General features: G+C 51.6%; 1 protein-coding gene across 2 annotated transcripts in view; it reads left to right on the top strand.

Moving 5' to 3' along the window:
• GPSM1 (G protein signaling modulator 1) overlaps window positions 1–20,724 on the top strand; it is a 69,331-nt gene that overhangs the window by 21,761 nt on the left and 26,846 nt on the right. For both annotated transcript variants that reach the window (XM_071574088.1, XM_071574087.1), the window contains exons 2-9: window positions 667–888; window positions 1,368–1,503; window positions 1,780–1,922; window positions 3,083–3,206; window positions 3,961–4,076; window positions 4,323–4,478; window positions 6,132–6,240; window positions 9,155–9,281. In XM_071574088.1, the coding sequence (XP_071430189.1) occupies window positions 667–888; window positions 1,368–1,503; window positions 1,780–1,922; window positions 3,083–3,206; window positions 3,961–4,076; window positions 4,323–4,478; window positions 6,132–6,240; window positions 9,155–9,281 (1,133 nt within the window). The remainder of the gene's footprint in view (window positions 1–666; window positions 889–1,367; window positions 1,504–1,779; window positions 1,923–3,082; window positions 3,207–3,960; window positions 4,077–4,322; window positions 4,479–6,131; window positions 6,241–9,154; window positions 9,282–20,724) is intronic.

Raw genomic sequence — 20,724 nt, 5'->3', positions numbered from 1 at the left:
TGTGTGGAAAAAGTGACAGCAGGAGAGGTAATGAAAAGCAGACACCGAGCACTGGGAGCTGCTCAGCCAAGAAATTCTGCACAGCCCAGGGTTTTCTCTGGGATCCAGTAAAAATGTGGTACAACTTTGTTACCCCAGGGAAGGTGGTGAAAACCTGAGTGAGTGGCTTCTGTGCTCTGCATCACCTGGAAGGAGAACAGATACCATGTCACTCTTGTGGTGATTCTGTGTCCTGGCACTGAGAGCTCTGACTTGCTTGTCCAGATTCCTACTGGGAACCTGGGGCTGCCTTTGGCTGCTTGGTGTGTAAATCATAGAACCACAGAATGGTTTGGGTTGGAGGAGATCCTCTAGTGCCAAATCCCCTGCTATGGGCAGGGACACCTTCCACTAGAAGGTGGAATCTGGATGCTCCTGTGTCTTGTGTCCAGGAGAAAATTGAAGATGTACAAAGCAAACTTTGTAAGCCTTGCAGGGCAGTGGGGGAGCATTGCAGTGGAACTCCTCTAGAAGTGGTGTCCTTGTTTGGGAGCACTGCAGTGGAACTTCTCTAGAAATGGTGTCCTTGTTTGGGAGCACTGCAGTGGAACTCCTCTAGAAATGGTGTCCTTGTTTGGGAGCACTGCAGTGGAACTCCTCTAGAAATGGTGTCCTTGTTTTTGGCAGGATGGAGGCCTCCTGCCTGGAGCTGGCCCTGGAGGGGGAGCGGCTCTGCAAGGCTGGGGACTTCAAAGCTGGGGCAGCCTTCTTCGAAGCAGCAGTGCAGGTGGGGACAGAGGACCTGAAGACTCTCAGTGCCATCTACAGCCAGCTGGGCAATGCTTATTTCTACCTAAAGGAGTATTCCAAGGCCCTGGAGTACCACAAACATGACCTTACCCTGGCCAGGTGAGTCAGCACTGCTTCATCCTCCTCAGACACAACCTTGAGCCAGGGCAAGTTCTGTGGGGTCTGAGCCCAGCAGCCTGAGGGGATAAGTGTCCAAAAATAGCCTTGAAGTTTGGGGTCACTGGGCTGTGAGGGGCTTGGGAGGCAAAGAAAATGGGTCAGGTACCTTCAGAGCAGGGAGGTGGAAGGGATAGGGGTGTGAGGAGGGTGCTTGGAGCAAGAGCAGGACAGTGTCCAGTTGTCCTGTCCCCAGGTACTCACTGTAAGCACACCTGAAATCATTAGAGCAGTTCACCAGAGGCAGCAAAAGAGGGAACAAGGATCTGTCTGGAATGGTGGGAAGCTCTCCAGCTGGGTGTGTGTGCTGGGAGCTGCTGGATGTGGTGCACATACCACACAGCTCTTGCTGCAGCTTCAGTTCTGCTTCCAACAGGAGAATAAAACCCTATGAGCTCTTTAACACCTTCCTCATCCTCTAGGACCATTGGGGACCGCATTGGAGAGGCCAAGGCAAGTGGCAACCTTGGGAATACGCTGAAAATACTGGGGCAGTTTGATGAAGCTGTTGTTTGTTGCCAGAGGCACTTGGACATTTCTCAGGAGCAGGGAGACAAGGTAATTGGTTCATGGCATCCAACAGGAAATGTTTCCTGGCTTTAAAAACAATCTGTCTGCGGGTCAGTAAATGTGATCTTGTGGAGGTGGGTTTTGGAAGGAGGTGAAGGGTAAAGCTCTGCCTTCCAGCAGTGATCACTGCTCAGCTCAAACAGCTGCCAGGAGGATGAAGATGGGGAGGAAAAATGTGGGCTCCTGGCTTTGACAATCCCTGTCCAGCAATGAAAAAGTCCATGCTGGGATGTGAAGTATAATAGCTGTTCTTCCTCCCTGTAGGTGGGTGAAGCCAGAGCACTCTATAACATTGGAAATGTTTACCATGCAAAGGGAAAGCACTTATCATGGAACATGGCCCAGGACCCAGGCTCCCTCCCTCAGGAAGTCAAGGAGACACTGCAGAAAGCTTCAGAATATTATGAGTAAGTATCCAAGCTTGGCCAGCCCTTTCTCCTGCAGGGAACAGAGCTCCTGAATGAGAATTTGCATGTTGAAATGAGTTAGGAATATTCCCCTGAGATGCTGAGTTATGATGGCAAATTAATCTCAAGGAAAGTGAGAAAAGGACTACAAGCTGTCTGTGAAATTTGAGCTAAAATTCATCCTTGGTAAAACTCGCTGTGTTTTGAATTATGATCATGCACTGAAGTTCAATAGTCTGTGTTGGAGGCTGAACTCTTGGCTCCTTTAGGCCCTGCTGCTCCCTGCTGGCCTCCACGAGGATGAATCCCTGTGTGTCCCCATCGCTGGGGCCACTCCCTGTCACCCAAGGGAAAAGTCACTTTGAAGTCCTGCTTGTCCTTCTCAAGGATCTGTCCTTTATCTTGCTTGTAACATCCTTCCTTTTCCTAAATAGTTTTGAAGATCCCTGTGATGTCCCACACAGGAAGGTTGTCACCAGACTTTTGGGCCAATGTTTTTCTCCTTGGACTTCAGAGTTTTGCTTTTATTATTCAGGTTTTTTAAGTAGGCTTTTTAAATGAAGAGAGAGACAAGAGCTTAGATTCATCTCCTCATTTCTGAGGGTGTGATAGTGCCTATAAATAGCTCACCATCCTTTTTTCCAAGGGTGCATGTAGCGTAGCCAGTGGGTAAATTTGTGCCAGCTGAGAGTGCTCTGCTATTCTCTGTGTGCTCTGTGGGTAACAGGGGAAAAACCAAAGTACAGAAATGCTGGGAAGCTCACAGAGAGCAGCTCTGGCCTGGCACTGGGGATTTTGCCCCATTCCCTGGGTGTGTCCCTGTCCTGCTCCAGGTAATCTCCTTCCTCTTGCACCCCTGGTTGTGCCAGTGAAGTGGCCACTTCTTATTCCATGTGGGATCTGTCAGACCCTCAGTGAGGGCACTGAGGTGGTCCCTGCACCAGCCTGAGGACAGAGAACAGCAGGGACTTGCACCCCTGGGTCAGCAGGAGCTCCCAGAGCCGCCCCAGCACAGGTCACCAGACTGTCCTGCACCCAGGGTGGGAGGGAAATACCCTCTCCAGGTTGGCTCTCCTTCCTTTATGTGCAGATTTCCTCCCCATGTGCCCTGCAGAGCACTGGCTCTGTCTCACTGGACATTCTACTCTGGTGTCTTCCAGGAGGAACCTGTCCCTGGTGAAGGAGCTGGGGGACAGAGCTGCTCAGGGCCGTGCCTATGGCAACCTTGGCAACACCCAGTACCTGCTTGGCAACTTCAGTGAAGCCATAGCCTTCCACAAAGAGGTAGGAGACCTTGGCCTGCCTTCCTGGGCTCAGGGGCTGAGACTGGCTGTGAGGAGCAGCTTTCCTTCTCACCACAGCCCAGCAAGCACAGGGAGATGTTTCCCCCAGCTGTTCTTCTCCCTCCTGTGTGAACCCCATTGTAGTAACTCACAGTGAGCAAATCTTACTCCAGTCCCCACCAGCACCTAATGATGAGCTTGAGGGAAGGGTGCTGTTGGCTTGGAAACAGAAGGAGGTATCCAAGGGCAAATTGCAGCTGGGTCTAGCAAGGTTTTTTTCTGCTCTTAATTTGTCTCAGTCTAGATTTTAATAAATGCAAGCCATGAATTTAATTAAGCCGCTGAAAGAGCTGTTGATCAAGAATAGACGCTGCTTGTAGAACATAACAACTTTCTGCAAAGCTTTACAGGGGGGTGAGGTGACACAGCCCCAGTTCAAATGCAGTTTAGCTTCTGTTTCAGGTTGTGTGGGTTTCCTCACAGTGGAAGGTGTTCAGCCCCCTGGAAATTCAGCCCTGCCACAGCTCTGAGTGTTAAGGCTGGGGGACAGCATCAGGGTGCAACGTTACTCCCACTTTCCCAAAGGTTTTTCCTGATGCTGAATTGCAGAAGAGGGGGGGAGGTTTCCTGCTGCCTCCAGCACCACCTGACTGGGTGAGAGCTCTGCAGGGTGAGGTGTTGGTGTCCCAGAGAAGCTGCTGTGGGACAGGGGGTCCTCAGTGCCCCCTGTGCCCACTGGGCTGTGTCTGCTGCAGCGCCTGGCCATTGCCAAGGAGTTTGGGGACAAGGCAGCCGAGCGCAGGGCCTACAGCAACCTGGGCAACGCTCACATCTTCCTCGGCAGGTTCGACATCTCCGCCGACTACTACAAGTAAGTGCCGGGCAAAGCTTCACCTGTTCCTCTTTCCCTGGAAATCCTGACCTGTTGCAGGGAATCCCTGAGCTCAAGGGGCTGTGACAAGGGATTTGGAGGCCACATGTGTGATGCCCAGCAGTGGTGGGTGGCACATCCACCTGGGTGGCTTCCCTGCCAAAGGGGTGGCCTCCCTACCAAAGGGGTGGCTTCCCTCTGGCCTCACAGTGACCAGGTCTTTTTATTCCCACATGTTCCCTGCAGGAAAACACTCCAGCTCTCCAGACAACTCAAAGACCAAGCAGTAGAAGCCCAGGCTTGCTACAGTCTTGGAAACACATGCACGCTGCTCCAAGACTATGAAAGAGCAATCGAGTACCACCTAAAGCACCTGGTGATAGCACAGGAGCTGGGAGACAGGTAAAGGAGTGCCTCAGGGAGGGGGGTCTCTGCTGGGTGCAGAGCACTGACCCTGCCCTGGCTTGCTGTTCTCTGTTGCTGGGGTTAAACAGTGATGTCTATCCTTGCAAGTCATTAGAAGTCTTTCAAACCCCAAGCATTGGTCCAGTCATCTGTCAGAAACATGCCATGATTGGCACCTTTATCACGTCATTCAAACCTGGAGATTGTGCCTAATCCTGTGTCTGTGTGGGCTGAGATCTCTAATGAGAGATACTTCAAGAAAATGTATCACTTCAGCTCTTTGCCATGTGGCTACTGCTGTGTTACCCCAAATGGCTCCTCTAAAGCTCCCTCAAGTTGACAAATATTGTATCTACCTTAGAAACTGTGTGATTAGGGCATAAAATGAACCACTTTGTCCTGTTGCTCTGGGTTAACTCTGGAAACTTCTGTGTAGAAACAAATTATGTCACATAGAGGACATGTAAATGTTGTTTCTTGGCCTTGTTCCTTCTTATTTGGAGGCTTAGCCTTATAAATTTTTTTTAAAATTTTAAATATATTTTTTAAGAGGAGTTGGTTCCTTTTTCCTGGATGCTCTGTGATCCTGAGCCTTCTTGCAGCTGAAGTGACTTTCAGCGTTATGCTGAATTCTCTTGGAAGCTGAGTGTCCTCCACTAGATGGAGCAGGGACATCAGGATGGGAGAGCTGTGCCACCACCCGGGCAGTATCTGCTCAGAGGAGGTACAATCCCACCCCAGGGTGAATCATGCTGTGGGGGTGCAGGCCTGTGGGCTCCTGCGTTTCTGGGAACACACCCTATGAGCAGAAGGTATTGAACAGGGTGACAAGAAAAATGTTGAAATGCTGATCAACCCGCCCAAACCTCTGAAAAGGGAGTTGCAGTCATGCTGAACCTCCCCCCGCGCCCCCAGGTGCTTTTTTTAGCCTTTCTCCCCCCACATCTGCTCGTTTGCAGAGCTCAGGAGGCTCTGCCTGCTCCTGCAAACAGCTGCTGGAGCTCCAGGGACACCCAGAGCCAGGCTGGGGGTCAGGGCTTCTCAGGGCAGGTCCCACATTCACCTGCTTTCCCCCAGACTTGTGGAAACAAGGAGCAGAGTCCTGGAGACCTTGTGGAAAGCAGTCACTTGGCTGTTGGTGCAGTGTCAGGTTGTCCTCCCTGGGCAAGGCAGTGCTGGGGCTCAGCTGAGGCTGTTGCCTGCCTGATGTTCTCTCCTTGCCATCTTCTAGGTTAGCTCTGGGCTGTTGTTGAGCCAAAGGGCTGGATGTTGTGTCCCCTCTTGGTGTGTTGTGTGTCTCTAGAGAGGAGCCCTTGTCGTGTGAGGTGGCAGCTGGACAGGAGCTCTGGCTGCTCCTCTTGGGCTGGTGCTCACTGGTAAAGCCAAACCATCCTTGGGCCCTTGCTACACTGCTTAGCTTTTGGTCACTGTGGGGACAGACCTTCTTCTGAGGCTCTTGTTCATCCCCAGCTCTTGCTGGGGTGTCAGTAAGAGTTTAAGATGTCCAACAGACTTCATTCTCCTCTATAGAACTGTTGTGTAGGTGAAAGCACATCGAGGAGCCTGTCTGGCAGGGCTCTCAGGAAGGCCCTGGAGGGGCTGCTGGGCTCTGCCCAGTGTTCCTGTGGTTGACAGTCTCCTGTTCTGCAGGGTGGGAGAAGGAAGGGCCTGCTGGAGCCTGGGAAATGCCTACGTCTCCCTGGGGAGCCATGAACAAGCTTTGCGCTTCGCCAGGAAACATCTTGAAATCTCCCAAGAGGTAAGAGATGCTGGTTCAGCTCAGAGAGAACCAGTCCCCTGTGGTGAGAGGAATACTATTTGATGCCAATAAGTTCTCTTAATGTAGTTCTTCCCTTGCTGTGACTGCTCTGGAGAGCCCTTCTCTGTGTGCTATTTCAGTGGTGTCCTTTGGAACTGCAGAGCTTGGCTGGAAAACATTCTTTTGATGGGAGGCTCCCAGTCTTTGCCTTAGTTACAGCAAATGCATTAGCTGTGCCTTGCTCCTAACCAATATTCTTGGGTGAGAAAGGACCTGGGGACTAGTTAGTTGTCTGCACTGCTGGCCAAGGTGTTGTGCATCCAGGTGATGGAACTCTGATAGCTCCGGTGTCCCACCTGTTAGGAAGATACTTCTTTTGTGAGCACAAGATGATCCCAACTGAGATGGCGCTGGTGATTTCACCACGTGTGTTTTGGCTGCAATTGCTGGCCAGTTAAACATGTAGGGAACACAAGGGCAGCTCCTGAATGCTCTTGTGTTCTGCACTGCAGCAGAGTGCACATTTGGGGAGCTATTTCCTCTCAGTGGAGCTGGCAGGGGGTCCCAGCTGCCAGGTGGGGACTCCAGCAGTGTCCCAGTGCAGGAGATGCTGTCCCTGGACACAGCCAGCCTGCAGCCAGCCCTGTGCCACTGCCACACCAGTTGGGCTGTCATGTGCAGCCTCTCTGGCTTTCACAGACCTGCTCACCCCGCTCGCTGCAGCTCCTGCTGCAAGAACATACAGCGTGTTTGGGTGGCTCAGAAGTGCAGAAAGCAAAGAATTCCATTGTTTGCTCCTTCCAGTGTGCTGAGGAAATCGGCTGTGGCCTCTTTAGTCTTCCCCAGATGAAGAAATTGCCCTCTTGAAGCACTAATTGAAATCACCATATGTGAGTGTGCTGGGTGTTCTCCTGCCTGCCTATTAGATTGGCTAAATCTCAGAGTTAGGGCTGACACAGCAGCCTAATTACAGATTTAATTATACTTATCAGGCACACAGAAGAAATGCTGTTCTTTGGCCCTGTACATTTTAGGACAAATTAACTTTTCCAGCTCTGTTCTGCTCAGATGTGGCAGTGTGGGCTGAGTCCTCAGAGCCAGACTCTGCTCTCAGAGTGAAACACAAATCAGGAGCAGGGGGAGGATGAGCAGTGCTGGTCCTGGGGCCTTTGGGGAGTGGAGGAGAAACCCAGCATAGGTTCCCATTCTGGCTGTGATCACAGGCCATGTCAGGAGTAGGTTCCTATGGCAGGTACCTGATAAAAACCCTTCCATCATTAATTACAGAGCAGACACTGACCCTTTGAGGAGAACCTGCACTGGCTTCTGGCAGTGACTCTGTTAGCTGATGTTTTAGTTTAGCCCTGGGAACGAGTGAGCTGCTTGTGCTGTGGTGACAAGCACCAGCATTTTGCCCAGGAGAAACCTTGGGAAATGAAACCTTTTCATAGAGATGTTTGTACCTTCCTTCCCATCATCTTTTCCCCTTCTCCCCCAACAAAAATCCAAATGAAATCTGCTGAGGGTAACCACACTGGAAGCTGCTGCAGGATGATTAGAGGTCACTGACAAAATTCTTTTGAAACAGCTGGACAAAAGGATGTGTACCTAAAAACCTTGGGAGCTGCCCCAGCTCTCGGGCACTGCTCTGGAGGACCTTTGCCATCTCCAAGTGTGCCAGGAGGCTCCTGGGAAGCTGAGGGCAGAAACAGGGCTCTGCTGTGGCATGTGTGTGTGTGTCATAGGTCCTGCCAGGATCGTTGTCCAGCCAGTCTGTGCCTCAGTTGTTAATAGGGCTTTGGAGATGATCTGGCATGAGTGGAAGTCAGGGAAGCATTTAATGGAGCATCAAGGACTGTAAGACCTAACCAGGACATAGTAATTTCTCTGGAGATGATGTCAACAGCAAATCTCCTGTAATTGGCGGGGGGATTTATGGCTGGTGATAAGCCCTTTGATCTGCCTCCCTTTACTGGTGCTTGGAGCTTTGTCATAAATAATGTGGGGATTTATGACTTTGTTCTAGGACGGCTCACGCCGCTGTCTGTTGTAAAGGGCCACAAAAGAGCTGTTGCCAGGCATTTAACAGGGAATTGGGCCTCTCCAGGGGAACAGCCAAGGTCTTCCTCTGTCTCAGAGGCTGCTCCTCCTCTGAAGGTTAGAGGCTGTTTCTGGGTGACCTCTCTTGTGATGTGCAGCACCAGCATTTTGTCTTTGAGTTAAACTTTGAGGAGGACCCAGCATTGTGTCCTTGTTATAAGTAGCAGGAGCTGTTGGGCAGAGCTCTTCCTGAACGTGTAACATCAGCTTGCTTGGCCTCAGGCCAGTGAGAGGTGGAAGTTTGGAAAAATGTGGACTCTGAAAGATTTTTTGGAGTCTTGTGTGGGTAGATCACTAGGAACAACTCAAAGTTGTATGGATCTGAGCCAGGAGAGAGGGGCTTGTGGAGCATCCGAGTCCTGGTGTGACACTGCCCACATGGCTGATGGCAGTGCAGTGTCTGGTGCTCAGTAACCATGGAAATACTTGAGGAAGGGGGCTGGGAGTTCCAGGGCTTTGTGCCAAGTCATGTGTAGCTCCAGGATGGGCCAGACATGCAGGTTTAGCTCTGGCTCAGTTTGGTGGCAGTGGGTGAGCTGAGCCCTCTCAGGTCCTTGCAGTGACCTCCACGGAGCCCTGTTCTGGGGTGCAGCGCAGCACACACAGCCCCCTCCCAAATCACCCCCAAGGAACAGTTTCAGAGAGCTCCTTTGGTGCTGAAAGCTGCACTGTGTGCTCTCTCAGGGTGTCTCCAAGCTCTCTTTTGGCTCTCTCTGTGTCTGCTTTGGGATGGGACTGGCAAACCCTTTGCTGGGGGCTCTTGGCTGGGAGCACGTGCCCTTAACCAGGTGCCCTGATGGTTTTCCTGCTGCAGATCGGGGACCGGAGCGGGGAGCTGGCGGCTCAGCTGAACATGGCCCAGCTGAGGGCAGCCCTGGGCCTGGGCCCTGGGGACGAGGACGTGGGGACAGCTCAGCACTATTCTGGCTATGAAGCACAAGGTGAGTTCCTGGGCTTTTGGTGGCATTGTCAGGTCTCTGGAAGGATGTGCTGTGGGAAGGGGGAGGCGTTTGTAAGGGGGCAGGAAATACAAGTGCCTTCACCAGAAAGGAGGTTGTGATGTGTTTGCTCTGTGCTTTCCATAAGATGCAAGGGCATGGAAGGATCCCCCAAAAAGGGGCACAGAATGAGTTAATGAAATTAATCTGCATTGGGAGTAAAATTCCCTGTGCCATGCAGCAAATCGGCTTTTGTACCTTTTAAAGCTCTGCAGGGCCCTTTTAACTGATTTGCCTGATACCACAGGATTTGGGAAATGACTGGCAGGGTTTTTTTGGCTGCTCTTGTTCTGATAGCACCCAGGAACAAGCCTAGGGTATGGGCTGAAGGCAGTTTAGGAGCATCAGAACGCTGGGTGACATCTCACCCTCGGAACACCCGCAGTGATGCTGAACTTGGAGACAAGATGTGGCAAGACTTGGTCATAGCAGATAGAATGGCTTTACTCACCCACTGAACGCTGGGTCATTCTGCCCCTGCTGCCAGCCTGCAGCATGTCCCCAGCTCAGGGAATGTCTGCCTGTCCTGGAAGTGCAGACACTGGTGGGTGCCTGGCATGGGCACTTCCATCTGGCTGCTGCGTGCTGTGAACAGACTTATTAATTCACTCAGCCCAACCCACATCCCAGGAGGTGCCGACTGATTAAATATGACCTTGTTAGCACAGACACCTTTTCCCAGGTGGCATGTTCTCCTTCCTGCTGGTAGAACTGATGTGGTGAGGGTGATGCTTGGGCTGAGGCTCGGAGGGAAAGGCTGGCTCTGTGTTTGCTCTTGGTATTGATCTCGAAGGTGTAACCTGCCACGTCAAGTGCTGAAGCTTTTTCCGGGAAATCAGACGCAGTGAGGGAGCCAGTGTGTCCTGCTGTGCCACATCAGAGCTGAGCTGTTGCCTCAAAGGCCATGGGGGCCACAACAGCTGTCTCAGCCTCCTTTTGCACGTCAGCTCATCCTTGTAACTCCTGGAAAATGCGTTAGCTGGAGCCTTCCGCTCATTCCTGACATCTCCTTAGGGGCTTCCTTTTGGCAAGTTATCTTGGTGTGAAAGGGGAACAGGAAATGAACCTTGGTGTTGGTCAGAGGGAAGTGTGGTGGAAATGAGCTGGTGGGGTGCCAAGTCCCTTTGGTTGGGAGTGGAGGGGGACAGGAGGAGGGCAGTGCCAAGGACCAGGTGGGCAGGAGAGCACGGGGTGCTGAGACGCGTTTGGGTGGGGGTGTGAGTGTGTTGTGTGGAAGAGCTGTGGTGGAAAGGGTCAAACCAGGTTCATCTGGGAGAGGGGCTCTGAGTGCACAGCCTTCTCTTAGCTGGAAGAAACAGAGGCAGTGGTGATGTTTTCTCCTCAGCCCAAGCCGTGCAGGCACTGGAGGATGGGAAGGGGGCTGAGCAGCTGCAGTTGGAGTTCTGGAGGTTGCAGTGACCTCGTTAATCTGTGGTGCTCTTGCTCACATTCCCAAGGCTGAAGCTGTTTGCCAGCAGAAGGACAAAGTGTTCTCAGGAGGAAAACAGTAAATGACTGGGAATTGCAGGGGAGAGAGGGAGGGATCTTGCAGAGCAGTGCTCCCCTCGCTGGGTCCTGGGAACCTGCTGGGGAGTGAAAAGCAGCTGCCCCCGTGTTTTGGGGGCTGGGGCTGTGCTGCACCATCCTGCCACAGGCAGAGTGTGGAAATGACACCTGGCCAAGCACTGTGTGCTGTCACACAGGCATCTCAGGTGGGAAAAGTGCTGTCCCTGTCACATGAGGTTTAGAGAGAGGATGGGTGTGCAGCACAGCCTGTGCAGAGGAGCCTCCTGGCTCTCCTGATTTCCCCTTAGCTTTTATCCTGGCTTCAGCTCTCTGACTCTGAAATCAGTGGAGGATGAGAGGCTACCAATGTGTCTCTGGGCCCTTGAGAGAATGGAGATGTATTTAATGAGTGCCAGAGATTTTGGTACCCTCCTGTGCACCTATTAAATGATTAGAAAAGCGTAATTATTTATATTATTAATAGCAGCAATTTACAGCAAGAGGAACATCTGGTTCTGTAATAGGAAGCAGGTGAGAGAGTGGAGATTCAAGTTGACTTCTGAACCAGCCATGCCTTTTGATGTCGACAAATCTCGTGGTCAGGGAGAGCTTTCCGTTTCTTTCCCCTTCAGATTCTTTTCCCTGCTTAGAGTTATAAAAGAGCTGCATATTCCTAAGGATGCTGAAATTATCTGATAAGGCAGGCCTGTTATAAAACTCATTAATTTCATCAAGCAGGTGGAATAAAGGCTGAGAAACCCTGAGCCAGACCTTCACTGTGATGTCCTTCACAGGTTACTTTTGCCCCTGGGTCTTGGCCATTGCCCTTTGATGGGTGGAAGGAGTGTCTGATGTTTTCCTCTGCTGTTTTGGCTCCTCTTGCTGGACTCTTTGTGATTTTAATTAATATTCTGAGAGTATTTGAACGTCAGAAGGCAAAGCTGGAGGCCAGGGGAGTGGGGCAGTGCTGCAGAAGTCTTGTGAAAGCAACGACCTTGTTGAGAAACACAAACACAGAGAGCTTAAAGCAACAGACTGGAGGAAGCTGGAGAGTAGCTAAACCATGAAGTAAATAAACAGAGGTTGGGTTTGTTTCTCCAGACAAGCAAGAATGTGGCCCTGAAAAAGTGGTCTTGTCCTCTTTCACACACTGCAGGTTAAGAATTGAGGACTGGTAGACTCTGCCTTTGGAGAGAATCACAGAATGTGCTGAGTTGGAGGGGACCCATCATGGAGTCCAACCCTTAGGCCTGCACAGGACCATCCCCAAGAGTCACACCCTGTGCCCCAGAGAATCATCCAAACGCTCCTGGAGCTCTGGCAGCTTTGGGGCAGTGCCCACTGCCCTCTGGAGGCAGAACCTTTTCCTGATATCCAACATAATCCTCCCCTGACACAACTTCGGGCTTCAAGTCCTGTCACTGGTCTCCCCAGAGAAGAGATCAGTGCCTGCCCCTGTGTGGGTGGGTCAGAAACACTGAGCTGAGCCTTCCTAGTCCCAGCTTGGAGGCAGTGCCTGCTGGGCTGTCCCTGGGGGATAAATCTCTGGTGCAGGTTGCCATGCAGCATCCCCCTCGTCAGGTGCTCAGGGCCAGCTCTTCCCAGGACATCCTGCCAGCTGGGAGGGGGTTGCAGGGTGGGGCTCACCCACCACCCAAGGGCAGGAGGTGCAGGGCAGGAGGCAGAGAGCAGCCCAGGCCAGCCCTGCTGCCTCTCCAAAGTGAAAACCGACTCTGGGGCTGCTTTTCTTTTGCTTTCAGCAGCACGTCAGCCTCAGCCATCATCTCTGCTGGCAGCAGCAGTGTCAGGAGACAGCAAGCAGCACCTCTGCTGGCAGCTGGGTGTAGGTGGGGAGGGATGCAGGTGTTCCAGGAGGCGTTGGCATGTGGGTGCTTTCAGAGCTGGCTCCTGGCACGATTTCTGTGCTGTTTGCAGTACACAGGCACGGCTGCCCCGCCGTGCCCAGCAGCTCAGAGGGCAGGGAAGGACTCAGCCTGACTTCCCCCACTCTCTGCTCGTCTTCTGCTCCACTTGTTTGGTGTTCAGGAGGCTCTGTGCTGGGCACTCTCATCCCTGCGTGAGGCAGCCCTGCTTCAGGTTGTGTTCTGCAGTGGCAGCTGAGCCCAGGTGGGCATCAAATCTCACTCCTTCCTGAGCAGTGCTCAGCTCTGGGGGGCTTTGATTGTGGGGCTTTGCACCCTCGGTGCAGTTTTGAGTTTGCCTCTTCATTAGGAATCTTTGAACCCTTGGATCAATCAGACAGGAATAGAAGCAACCTGCTTTTATGTTTTCCAGCCCGTTTGGTTTTGTTTGTTTACTTGCTTTAAATATCTTTGAAGTACCTAAGAAGTGTTTAGGGATGGAACAGGCAGGATTGACCATCTGCTGACGCAGGCAGGGACGTGGAGGTGCTGCCACCCCCTGCCAGCCCGTGCCTGGGGCTGGGATGCTGCCCAGGGATGGGTATGTTCCTTCTCGTGGTTTGCTCAACCCTCCTGTGCAAAACTGACTGTCAGGCAAGAGATGTGGCTGTCTGAGAGCAGCATTTTCCTGCCAGTGGGACAGCCCTGCTCCCTCAGGCTCTGATTTCACTGTCTGGGGAGCATTTGCCTTCCCCTGGGCAGACGAGTGCAGGGTCACATCCCCAATGGCTTCAGCATGGAACCTGCCCCGTCCTTACCACTCACACTGAGCAACTGTAGCAATTCAAATTGCTTAATATTAAATGTCCTCAGCTCTGTTTGATTTTTCCCAGGAGCTGATGGGCTGCAGCTCAGCCTTTTTTTCATTCTGAAAATGAAAGCCCGAGGCTGTGCTGGTTAATTGGAGTTGCTTACGCAGGGGTTTGATGGATGAGGGCGTGGACAAGGTTTTGGCCAAGTGGAAGGCAGGATACAAGGTGGTCTGGTTGCTTTTTTTGTGCTCCAGCAGAGGAGAACTGGAGCAGATGTTCCCAGGTGCCTGCAGAAAGGTGTCCAGCAGATCTGTGTGTGTGGTGGTCCTTGCTGTGGTGCTTCAGGAGGCAGGGCAGGAGTGACAGGAATGCTGCTTCCTTGGGGGGATTCTGGAGTGACAATTTAGGGCTTCTGAAGCATGAGTCTTCATTATCTTCATAATGAGTTTTTTCTAAATCTGAGTAACCTCTGCTGTTACAGCTGTGAAATCACTCCAGCAGCTCTGATGGGGAGGATGAACCTCTGAGTCATTTGGATTTAAACCGAGTAATTTAGCACTCACTTCAGACTGCCCCAGTATTGGCTTTTGGAAGTTCTAAAATACCCTTTTCAGAGTGTTAAGAAGTATTTGATGTCCTTCTCTCATCTTGCTGTATACACGAGCCTCCTTGCCTGCATCCTTGTGAAATCCAGCAGGAGTTCTTGGCTCACAGCAGAGGAAATGCTGCAGGACCAGAGGAGAAGATACTGTGCAAGTGCAGCTCGGGTGGGTGCTTGTTTTATCTTCATGTGAGAGGAGACAGCAAGTGCTGGAAGGGAGGATGAGGAAGAGGCCAGTTCTTGAAGGCTGTGGCAGGGAAGGCACAGCGTGGCTTTGGGCAAAGCCATCTGTTAAATCAAGGGATCTCTTGTGTGGAGAGAGAACATTTTGGAAATTCTCTGTTCTGGGAAGCCTGAAGCTCCCTTTGGCTGCAGCTTCAGACTCCAGCTCTGGTGGTGCTGCCTGGTTCCCAGATGCACTTTCCACAGACAGTTTCCTTTGGTAGCTCCTGTGTAGGAAATGCCAGTGGTTGTGATGCTCTTCTGTCCAGCAGGACAGTGTTGCCATTAGGAACAAATACCTCTGCTTGCTGTATTTTTTACACATAGCAAGAAAGGAGAAGAAGGAGGTTGTGTTTCTTGCTCACTTAGAATTACTTTTATCTCTCTTAAAAGTTTTTGTCTGGGTGACTGTGGCTCAGGAACCATCCTCCTGCCCCTGGCCCCTCACCTGGCAGGGAAAAGCACTCAAACAACAGACCTTTGCTTAGCAGCAACCCCTGGCAGCTCGTGGAGACAGAGCTCAGGGATTCCCAGCCCTGTTCCAGGAGCTGGGCTGTGCCTGGCTGCTGGGAGCTTCTGGCTGATCCCAACAGCATCCAGGAGGAGGGATGGGGTACATTCCCCCTCTTTTTGGAGGATTGGGTATCTGGCTGCAAAGCTGGCACGTGGTTGCTGTTTCTGTGCCCTCCCTGAGTCCGTGTGGAGGACACAGCGTGTCCTTGGGCCTGTCTGGCTGCTGGAGAGGTTGCCCCTGTTAATTACTGTCACTGTCTCGCTCAAACTCAGCTTCTTTTTGGTCTGTGCTTGTTCAGCACAAGCTGATAATGGAAGGTGGGAGGTCGTGAGACTCTGTTATATCCTGGCAGAGAAAATCCTGCCCTGAGAAGAGAGCCAGGTGTTCTGCCAAGTCTATCCCAGTGCTCCTGAACTAGCCCTGGGGTTACAATCCTCCTCCCAACCTGCTCCACCCAGCTGGGTTTATCTCCCCAAAGATCCTCCTGGCCCCACAACTGTTAATCTCTTCAGCAGACGATTGCCTGGGGGGTCATGGTTAGAGGAGGCTGTGCCTGACATGGCTGAGCATCCCTCAACCTCCCAGGCTTGTATTTGCTTGTGAGGTGTTCCATGATTGGATGCTTTGTATTTCTGCAACTACACCCCAAAGTACTTCATTCTTTGCCCCGAATTAGCAATGCTTTATTTGTAAATAAGCCTCATTCCAGCCTTGGTTAGAGAAAAGCCAATGCCTGTTGCATCATGGGCATTGGGCAGTGTTGTAGGGCTACAGGTTGGATCACCTGGTATCTAAAGATTGCAGCTTTCCCACCTTGTCTTTGCTCCCACTGTAAGGAATAAATAGGAAAAAAAAATCTCCCCTATGCCATCTTTGTCTCCAAGGAGGACTCTTGCTCCAAATCTTATCTCTCCCATGTGAATGGGAGGGCTCTTTGGCCTGTGGTCCAGAGTGTGTCCTTAGTCCCTCTCCCCCCTGAGAAGCCTCTGTGGTGGCTGCTCACCCTGAGTGCAGTCAGCAGGCGCCCCAGGGCTCCTGGCTGCCCTGTGGATGTGCAGCATTGCTGTTCTTTCAGCTCTTCTCAGCCACTGCTCAGCTGTCAGACTGGATTCTGGAGATGCAGAACTCGGGTGACACATACACAGCATCTTCTGCCAGATCAGCCAGACGAGCATCTTGATTCAAAGGGAACTTCTCTTTGTTACCACATATTGTGTGTAGCTTTTGTAAAGGAACAGCTTTGCCATGGAGGAAGAAACCTGCAAGATTCTTATTCTGGAGCAGGTTTCTGTAGTGCTCAGGGTCTGTCAGGGAGGTTGATACTTGCTCAGCTTGTGCTCAATGTGCCAATGGATACAGCGTGTCAGAGCAAACGTGCTGGAGCCTTTTGGCTGGTCTTCCCAGCAGCAAATGGGTCATCCCTGTCCTTGTGGCTCCCAGTTTTGCCATGGAGAGCTGATGGAGGACCTTGGATGGGCCCAGAGCATTCCTGAGGAGGTCTGATGTGACATTATATTGAGAACAACCTCCCCACAGCTTTCCTTGGCTTTAGCTATGGGCTAACTTTATTTTCTTTTGAGCTCTCCTTTCTGTTGCAAGCTCTGACTCTTGGCTCTTGTCTGGGCAGTGTAGCTGGAAAGACCCTCAAATAACTGACAGGGAGCAAAACATTGTGCCCCTATGGCTGTTTCCTCACAGAAGGGCCCAGAGCTGTGGGGATTCCCTGCTCCTTTCCTGCCTGCAGGATGGGGTGGAAAGCAGATGGTCCTTCCCAGGGATGGGCACACAACAGCTTGGTGCCAGCATTTTATTGCTGATATTATTTGCTTTCTCTGTTTAGAGAAAAGTATTGCTCTACCCCAGTAACAACTGGGAAAACAAATGCCACCATTTATCAGAGGAGTGCTGGCAATAATAGAGGTCAAGTGGATTTATAGTGCCAGAACCCATTATGTTTTTGAAGACTAATTAAAGCCTTAAATGAGATGCTTGTCCTACTGGAGGCTGATATTTTGTCCCCTGCTTTCTTTCCTTGCTGCTGTGCTTGATTCCCCCTCCCCCTTTCCTCTTTAAGAGCTTTGCTGTAATAATGGAGCAGGAGCTTGACAGAGCTCCCCTGATTAGATGTCAGCAGTGTATGATTTGAGATGCTCTGTGAGCCCTGGGATCACTGGACCGTATCTCCACTGTCACTCCCGAGCTGGGGAGGGTTTCCAGACCATATTCCACCCCAACCAACTGGCTGGCTGGGCTGATTTAATTATATTGAACAATATTTAGAGTTGTCTGCCAGAATCAAGGTTTGGGTCTGTACAAACAGGGATGCACCATCCAGGGCTGGGAGAACTCACCCCAAAGACAAGCCAGTAACTTGGTTATACAGATACAGAGAGAAATGACCTTTTCAAGAAAATGCTACAAGAGCTTACGCCACATTTGTGTTCTTTGGGGTGCAAAGCCTGTGCTGTGTGGGGTGAGCACTGAGCTGTGTGTGCAGCTCACCCAGGAGAGCTGGAGGCAGTGGGGGGGCTGATGTTGGCTCTGCAACCTTTCCCTGTCTGTCTGCTCTGGGGTCCACTGTCAGGTTTAATTCTGCTTGCTCTGGTACAGCCACCCAGAGGGGCACAGCGTGTTCCTCCCTGCAAACAGAGCCGTGGAAGGGGGGGCATTGCCTGCCCTCCACTCGGGAGGGAGTGGGCAGCTCTGGGAGCTGCTGGAGGTGGGGCAGAGCCCAGGAGATACCAAAGCATATGTCAGCTTGATGAGAGCTCCTGGCAGGGCTCCCTGAGTCTCTGCTGCATGTTCTGCTCCATTGGGTCAACTGGGAGTGCCCTTGGATGTGGAGACTGTCTGTGGAGGGGCAGGGCTCTACTTGCACTCTCTGCCCAGCTCTGTCCTACTGCTCCTTTCCACGGGATGGTCCCTCACCAACCTGTGCTCAAACTTCCTGGTGTTCTCTGTGGCTGCATCTTACCTGGTAGGGAGGTACCGCTTGAGAATTTTTGCTGCATGAGCACCCAGGAGTTGGACTTAGATCCTTGTGACTCCCTTCCAGCTCAGGGAATTGATACTATGATTTCTCCTCTAATTGCACCCTGAAAACCAAGGATTTGCCTGTCCTGGTACAGGAGTGGAGTCCTTCCCTCTGGAGACCACAGTGATCTTGCCCTTCCAGGCAATGTGGAGCTGATGGCAGATTCCAAGGGTAGGAGAAAAATAGGAGGAAGCTGCTGTGGCTGCTCTGTGCACCGTGGCATGCTCTGGTTTAGCCTCTCCATCAGACATGCAGGGTCCAGGTAGTTCTGCACTGAGCAGTTTAAGAAGCCCAAGGAGAGCAGGGAGGGTTCAGTCCCAACCTCTGGCTGAAGGAGAGACTGTACATAAAGGTTCTTGTATCCATGTCATCACAAGGATGTGCAGAGGGTCCATCCCCATCCATGCAAGTGGGGAAAAAAGGTGGATCTAGGTGGGCATCTGGTCTGGATATGTTGGGTTAGTGTCCCAAGGAGAGAAAAATAGTGAGTATTTGTGAGGTGGGAGGATGTGAGGGAAGCCAAGGTGTCTCAAGCATGGAGGCACACACAGAGCATTACCCTCTGCTCTGCTGCAGTGAACTTCTCCCTCCTTGGAGTCCATTACTCCCTTCCAGGGAGGGAGGTGACTCCTTCTTCAAGTTTTCAAATACAGAAATGTGAAAACCGTTTAACTCACCTCAGGAATGAAATGGCAAAAGCAAAAAGTTAAAAAAAATCCCCTTGGTTCATGACAGTGTTGAGATTGGAGTGGGGGAGGAAGAGATTTTGAAAAAAAATATTTAAAAAAGGAACAACACCCCTGAGCAGTGAAAAGAACAACATCCAAGGAGCTGCAGGAAAACAGGGCATGAATACAGCCAGTCAGGAGTGTTGCTCAGCTGATGTTCACAAGAAGGTTTCAACTTGCTCTATTAGAGACCTCAGCAAACCTTGGAGACAGAGAGAGCATTTAGAAATGCCCCTGAGGTTTTCCGTTACTCTGCAGCAGGCTTGGTAAACATGCCAATAAATGCTGGAGAGATGGGAAAAAACCTTCCAGAGGAACAGCCCCGAGGTTTCAGCTGCTCAGCCCTTCACATCCAGGGCTGCTGCTGCTGCTGCTGTGGATCAGCACTGGGGAGGAAGAGGCAGAGTTCAGCTTTTGCTGGGTATTAAGTGCTGCTGTCGATATTGCTGGGAAAAACACCTTGGGGGAGGCTGGAAGTTACACCTGGAGCCTTCTGAGGGAATGTCCTGGTTGGAGACAGAAAGTTAACGGGACTCCTCCTGTCGTGGGGCACTTGTGAGTATAGAAACCTCTCTGCTGTCCTGGTGTGGAGTAAAGGGGAGAAACTGCCTGTGTTGGTCCAGTTTCTGGTGGCCCTGAGTGATAGATAACCTCTTAATTCTTCCTGCTGCTTGTTTTGATGGTGCTCCTCAGCTCGTGGTGAGCAGGGACGGCGTTTCACCCCAGCACTGGTTGAGGCTTCTCCTGGAAGAAACAGCCAAGTTAGCTGGATGTTGGCTGGAGTTGTTTGTAACTCTGAACTTCTTCCTCTCTTAGTTCAGCTCTGTGTAAAAGCCACACGGTGGAAGACACCAGCATCAAAACAAGTGAAAAAGAGGAGCTGCTCTGCTGGGGCAGCCTCAGCTGACTGTTAAATTAGCAGGGGGAGGGCAGGTTCCCTCAGGTCGGAGATTAATGGCTGCTGGCCAGAGTTGGAGCTGTTGGAGACACAAAAGCACCTGGGGGCGGAGGTGTATAATTAACGACTCTTTAGACGCTGGAAATGGTGTGTGTTTATCTAATGGGACACACTCTGCTGCTTTCTTGCTTTCCTGGAAGTGGCTGTTACAAGTGGCGTGACGCAGTTCGGTCCCAGGGGCTGGGCTGGCATCACCTCCTGGGCATTGCTCTGAACCCCAAACCTGCCTCTGCTCAGTGTTTGTAGGTGACTTTGACTCCAGCCCCACCTCTCTGCTCCCCAGCTGAGGCTGTGGGTTATTCTGAGGGAAGCTGAGAGCCATGAGCAGCCCCAGTGATGTCCACAATGTCATGGGGCATAACTGGGAGCCACTGGGAGCAGCCCCCCTCTGCCTTCCCCACACCTGACTGGTGTGGCACCAGCCAAAAGCCCTTCACCCATTTGGCAGCTGCTGTGCTGCCTCACAGCCACCTCTCAATGCTGCTGATGGTGGGAGTGTGGTGGAGCTGTGGGAGTTTTCTTCATGGAAAGGGTGGTCAGGAACTGGAAGGGGCTGCCCAGGGAAGTGGTGGAGTCCCCATCTCTGGAGGAGTCCAAGGAACAACTGGATATGGCACTCAGTGCTGTGGTCTAATTAACAAGGTGGTGATCAGTCAGAGGTTAAACTTGATGATTTTGGACATCTTTTCCAACCTAAGTGTTCTGAGGCACTGGGGAGGAGGGTGAAGTTTGATGGCACTGACGCTGCTCATCATCACTCTCTTGTGTATTCACATCAATACCTGTTCTGCTCCTCCTCACCAACCCTGATGTCAGTCCCTCTGAACTCCAAACCTAGTAATGAGTCACCTTAAAATGAAGGTGGTGCTGATGTGCTTTTTGGAGTAGAGAGGCAGAAACATGCAGAAGTATTTTGCTTATTTGAGTCTTTGTGGCTGCAGGAAGAAATCACTTCAGGGCAGTGAGGGGTAGAGATGTTAATTTTAGGTCACTTATAACCAAGGTGTGATGTGTGTGCACAACCCTTGGTGAAGTCCCAGCTGATCTGAGCTTGTTTCACATCTCATGAGGCTCAGCAAGGCTGGAATTTCAAAGCAGTGGTGTCCTTGGTGCAGTTTGGGTACAGCTGTGGTGGCATCTGGAGCCCCA

The sequence above is a fragment of the Pithys albifrons genome, chromosome 20 (genome assembly GCF_047495875.1).
Source record: "Pithys albifrons albifrons isolate INPA30051 chromosome 20, PitAlb_v1, whole genome shotgun sequence".
Classification (NCBI taxonomy): Eukaryota; Metazoa; Chordata; class Aves; order Passeriformes; family Thamnophilidae; genus Pithys; species Pithys albifrons.
Note: the sequence above shows the minus strand (reverse complement) of the source record. Positions and strands in the feature narration are given on the sequence as shown.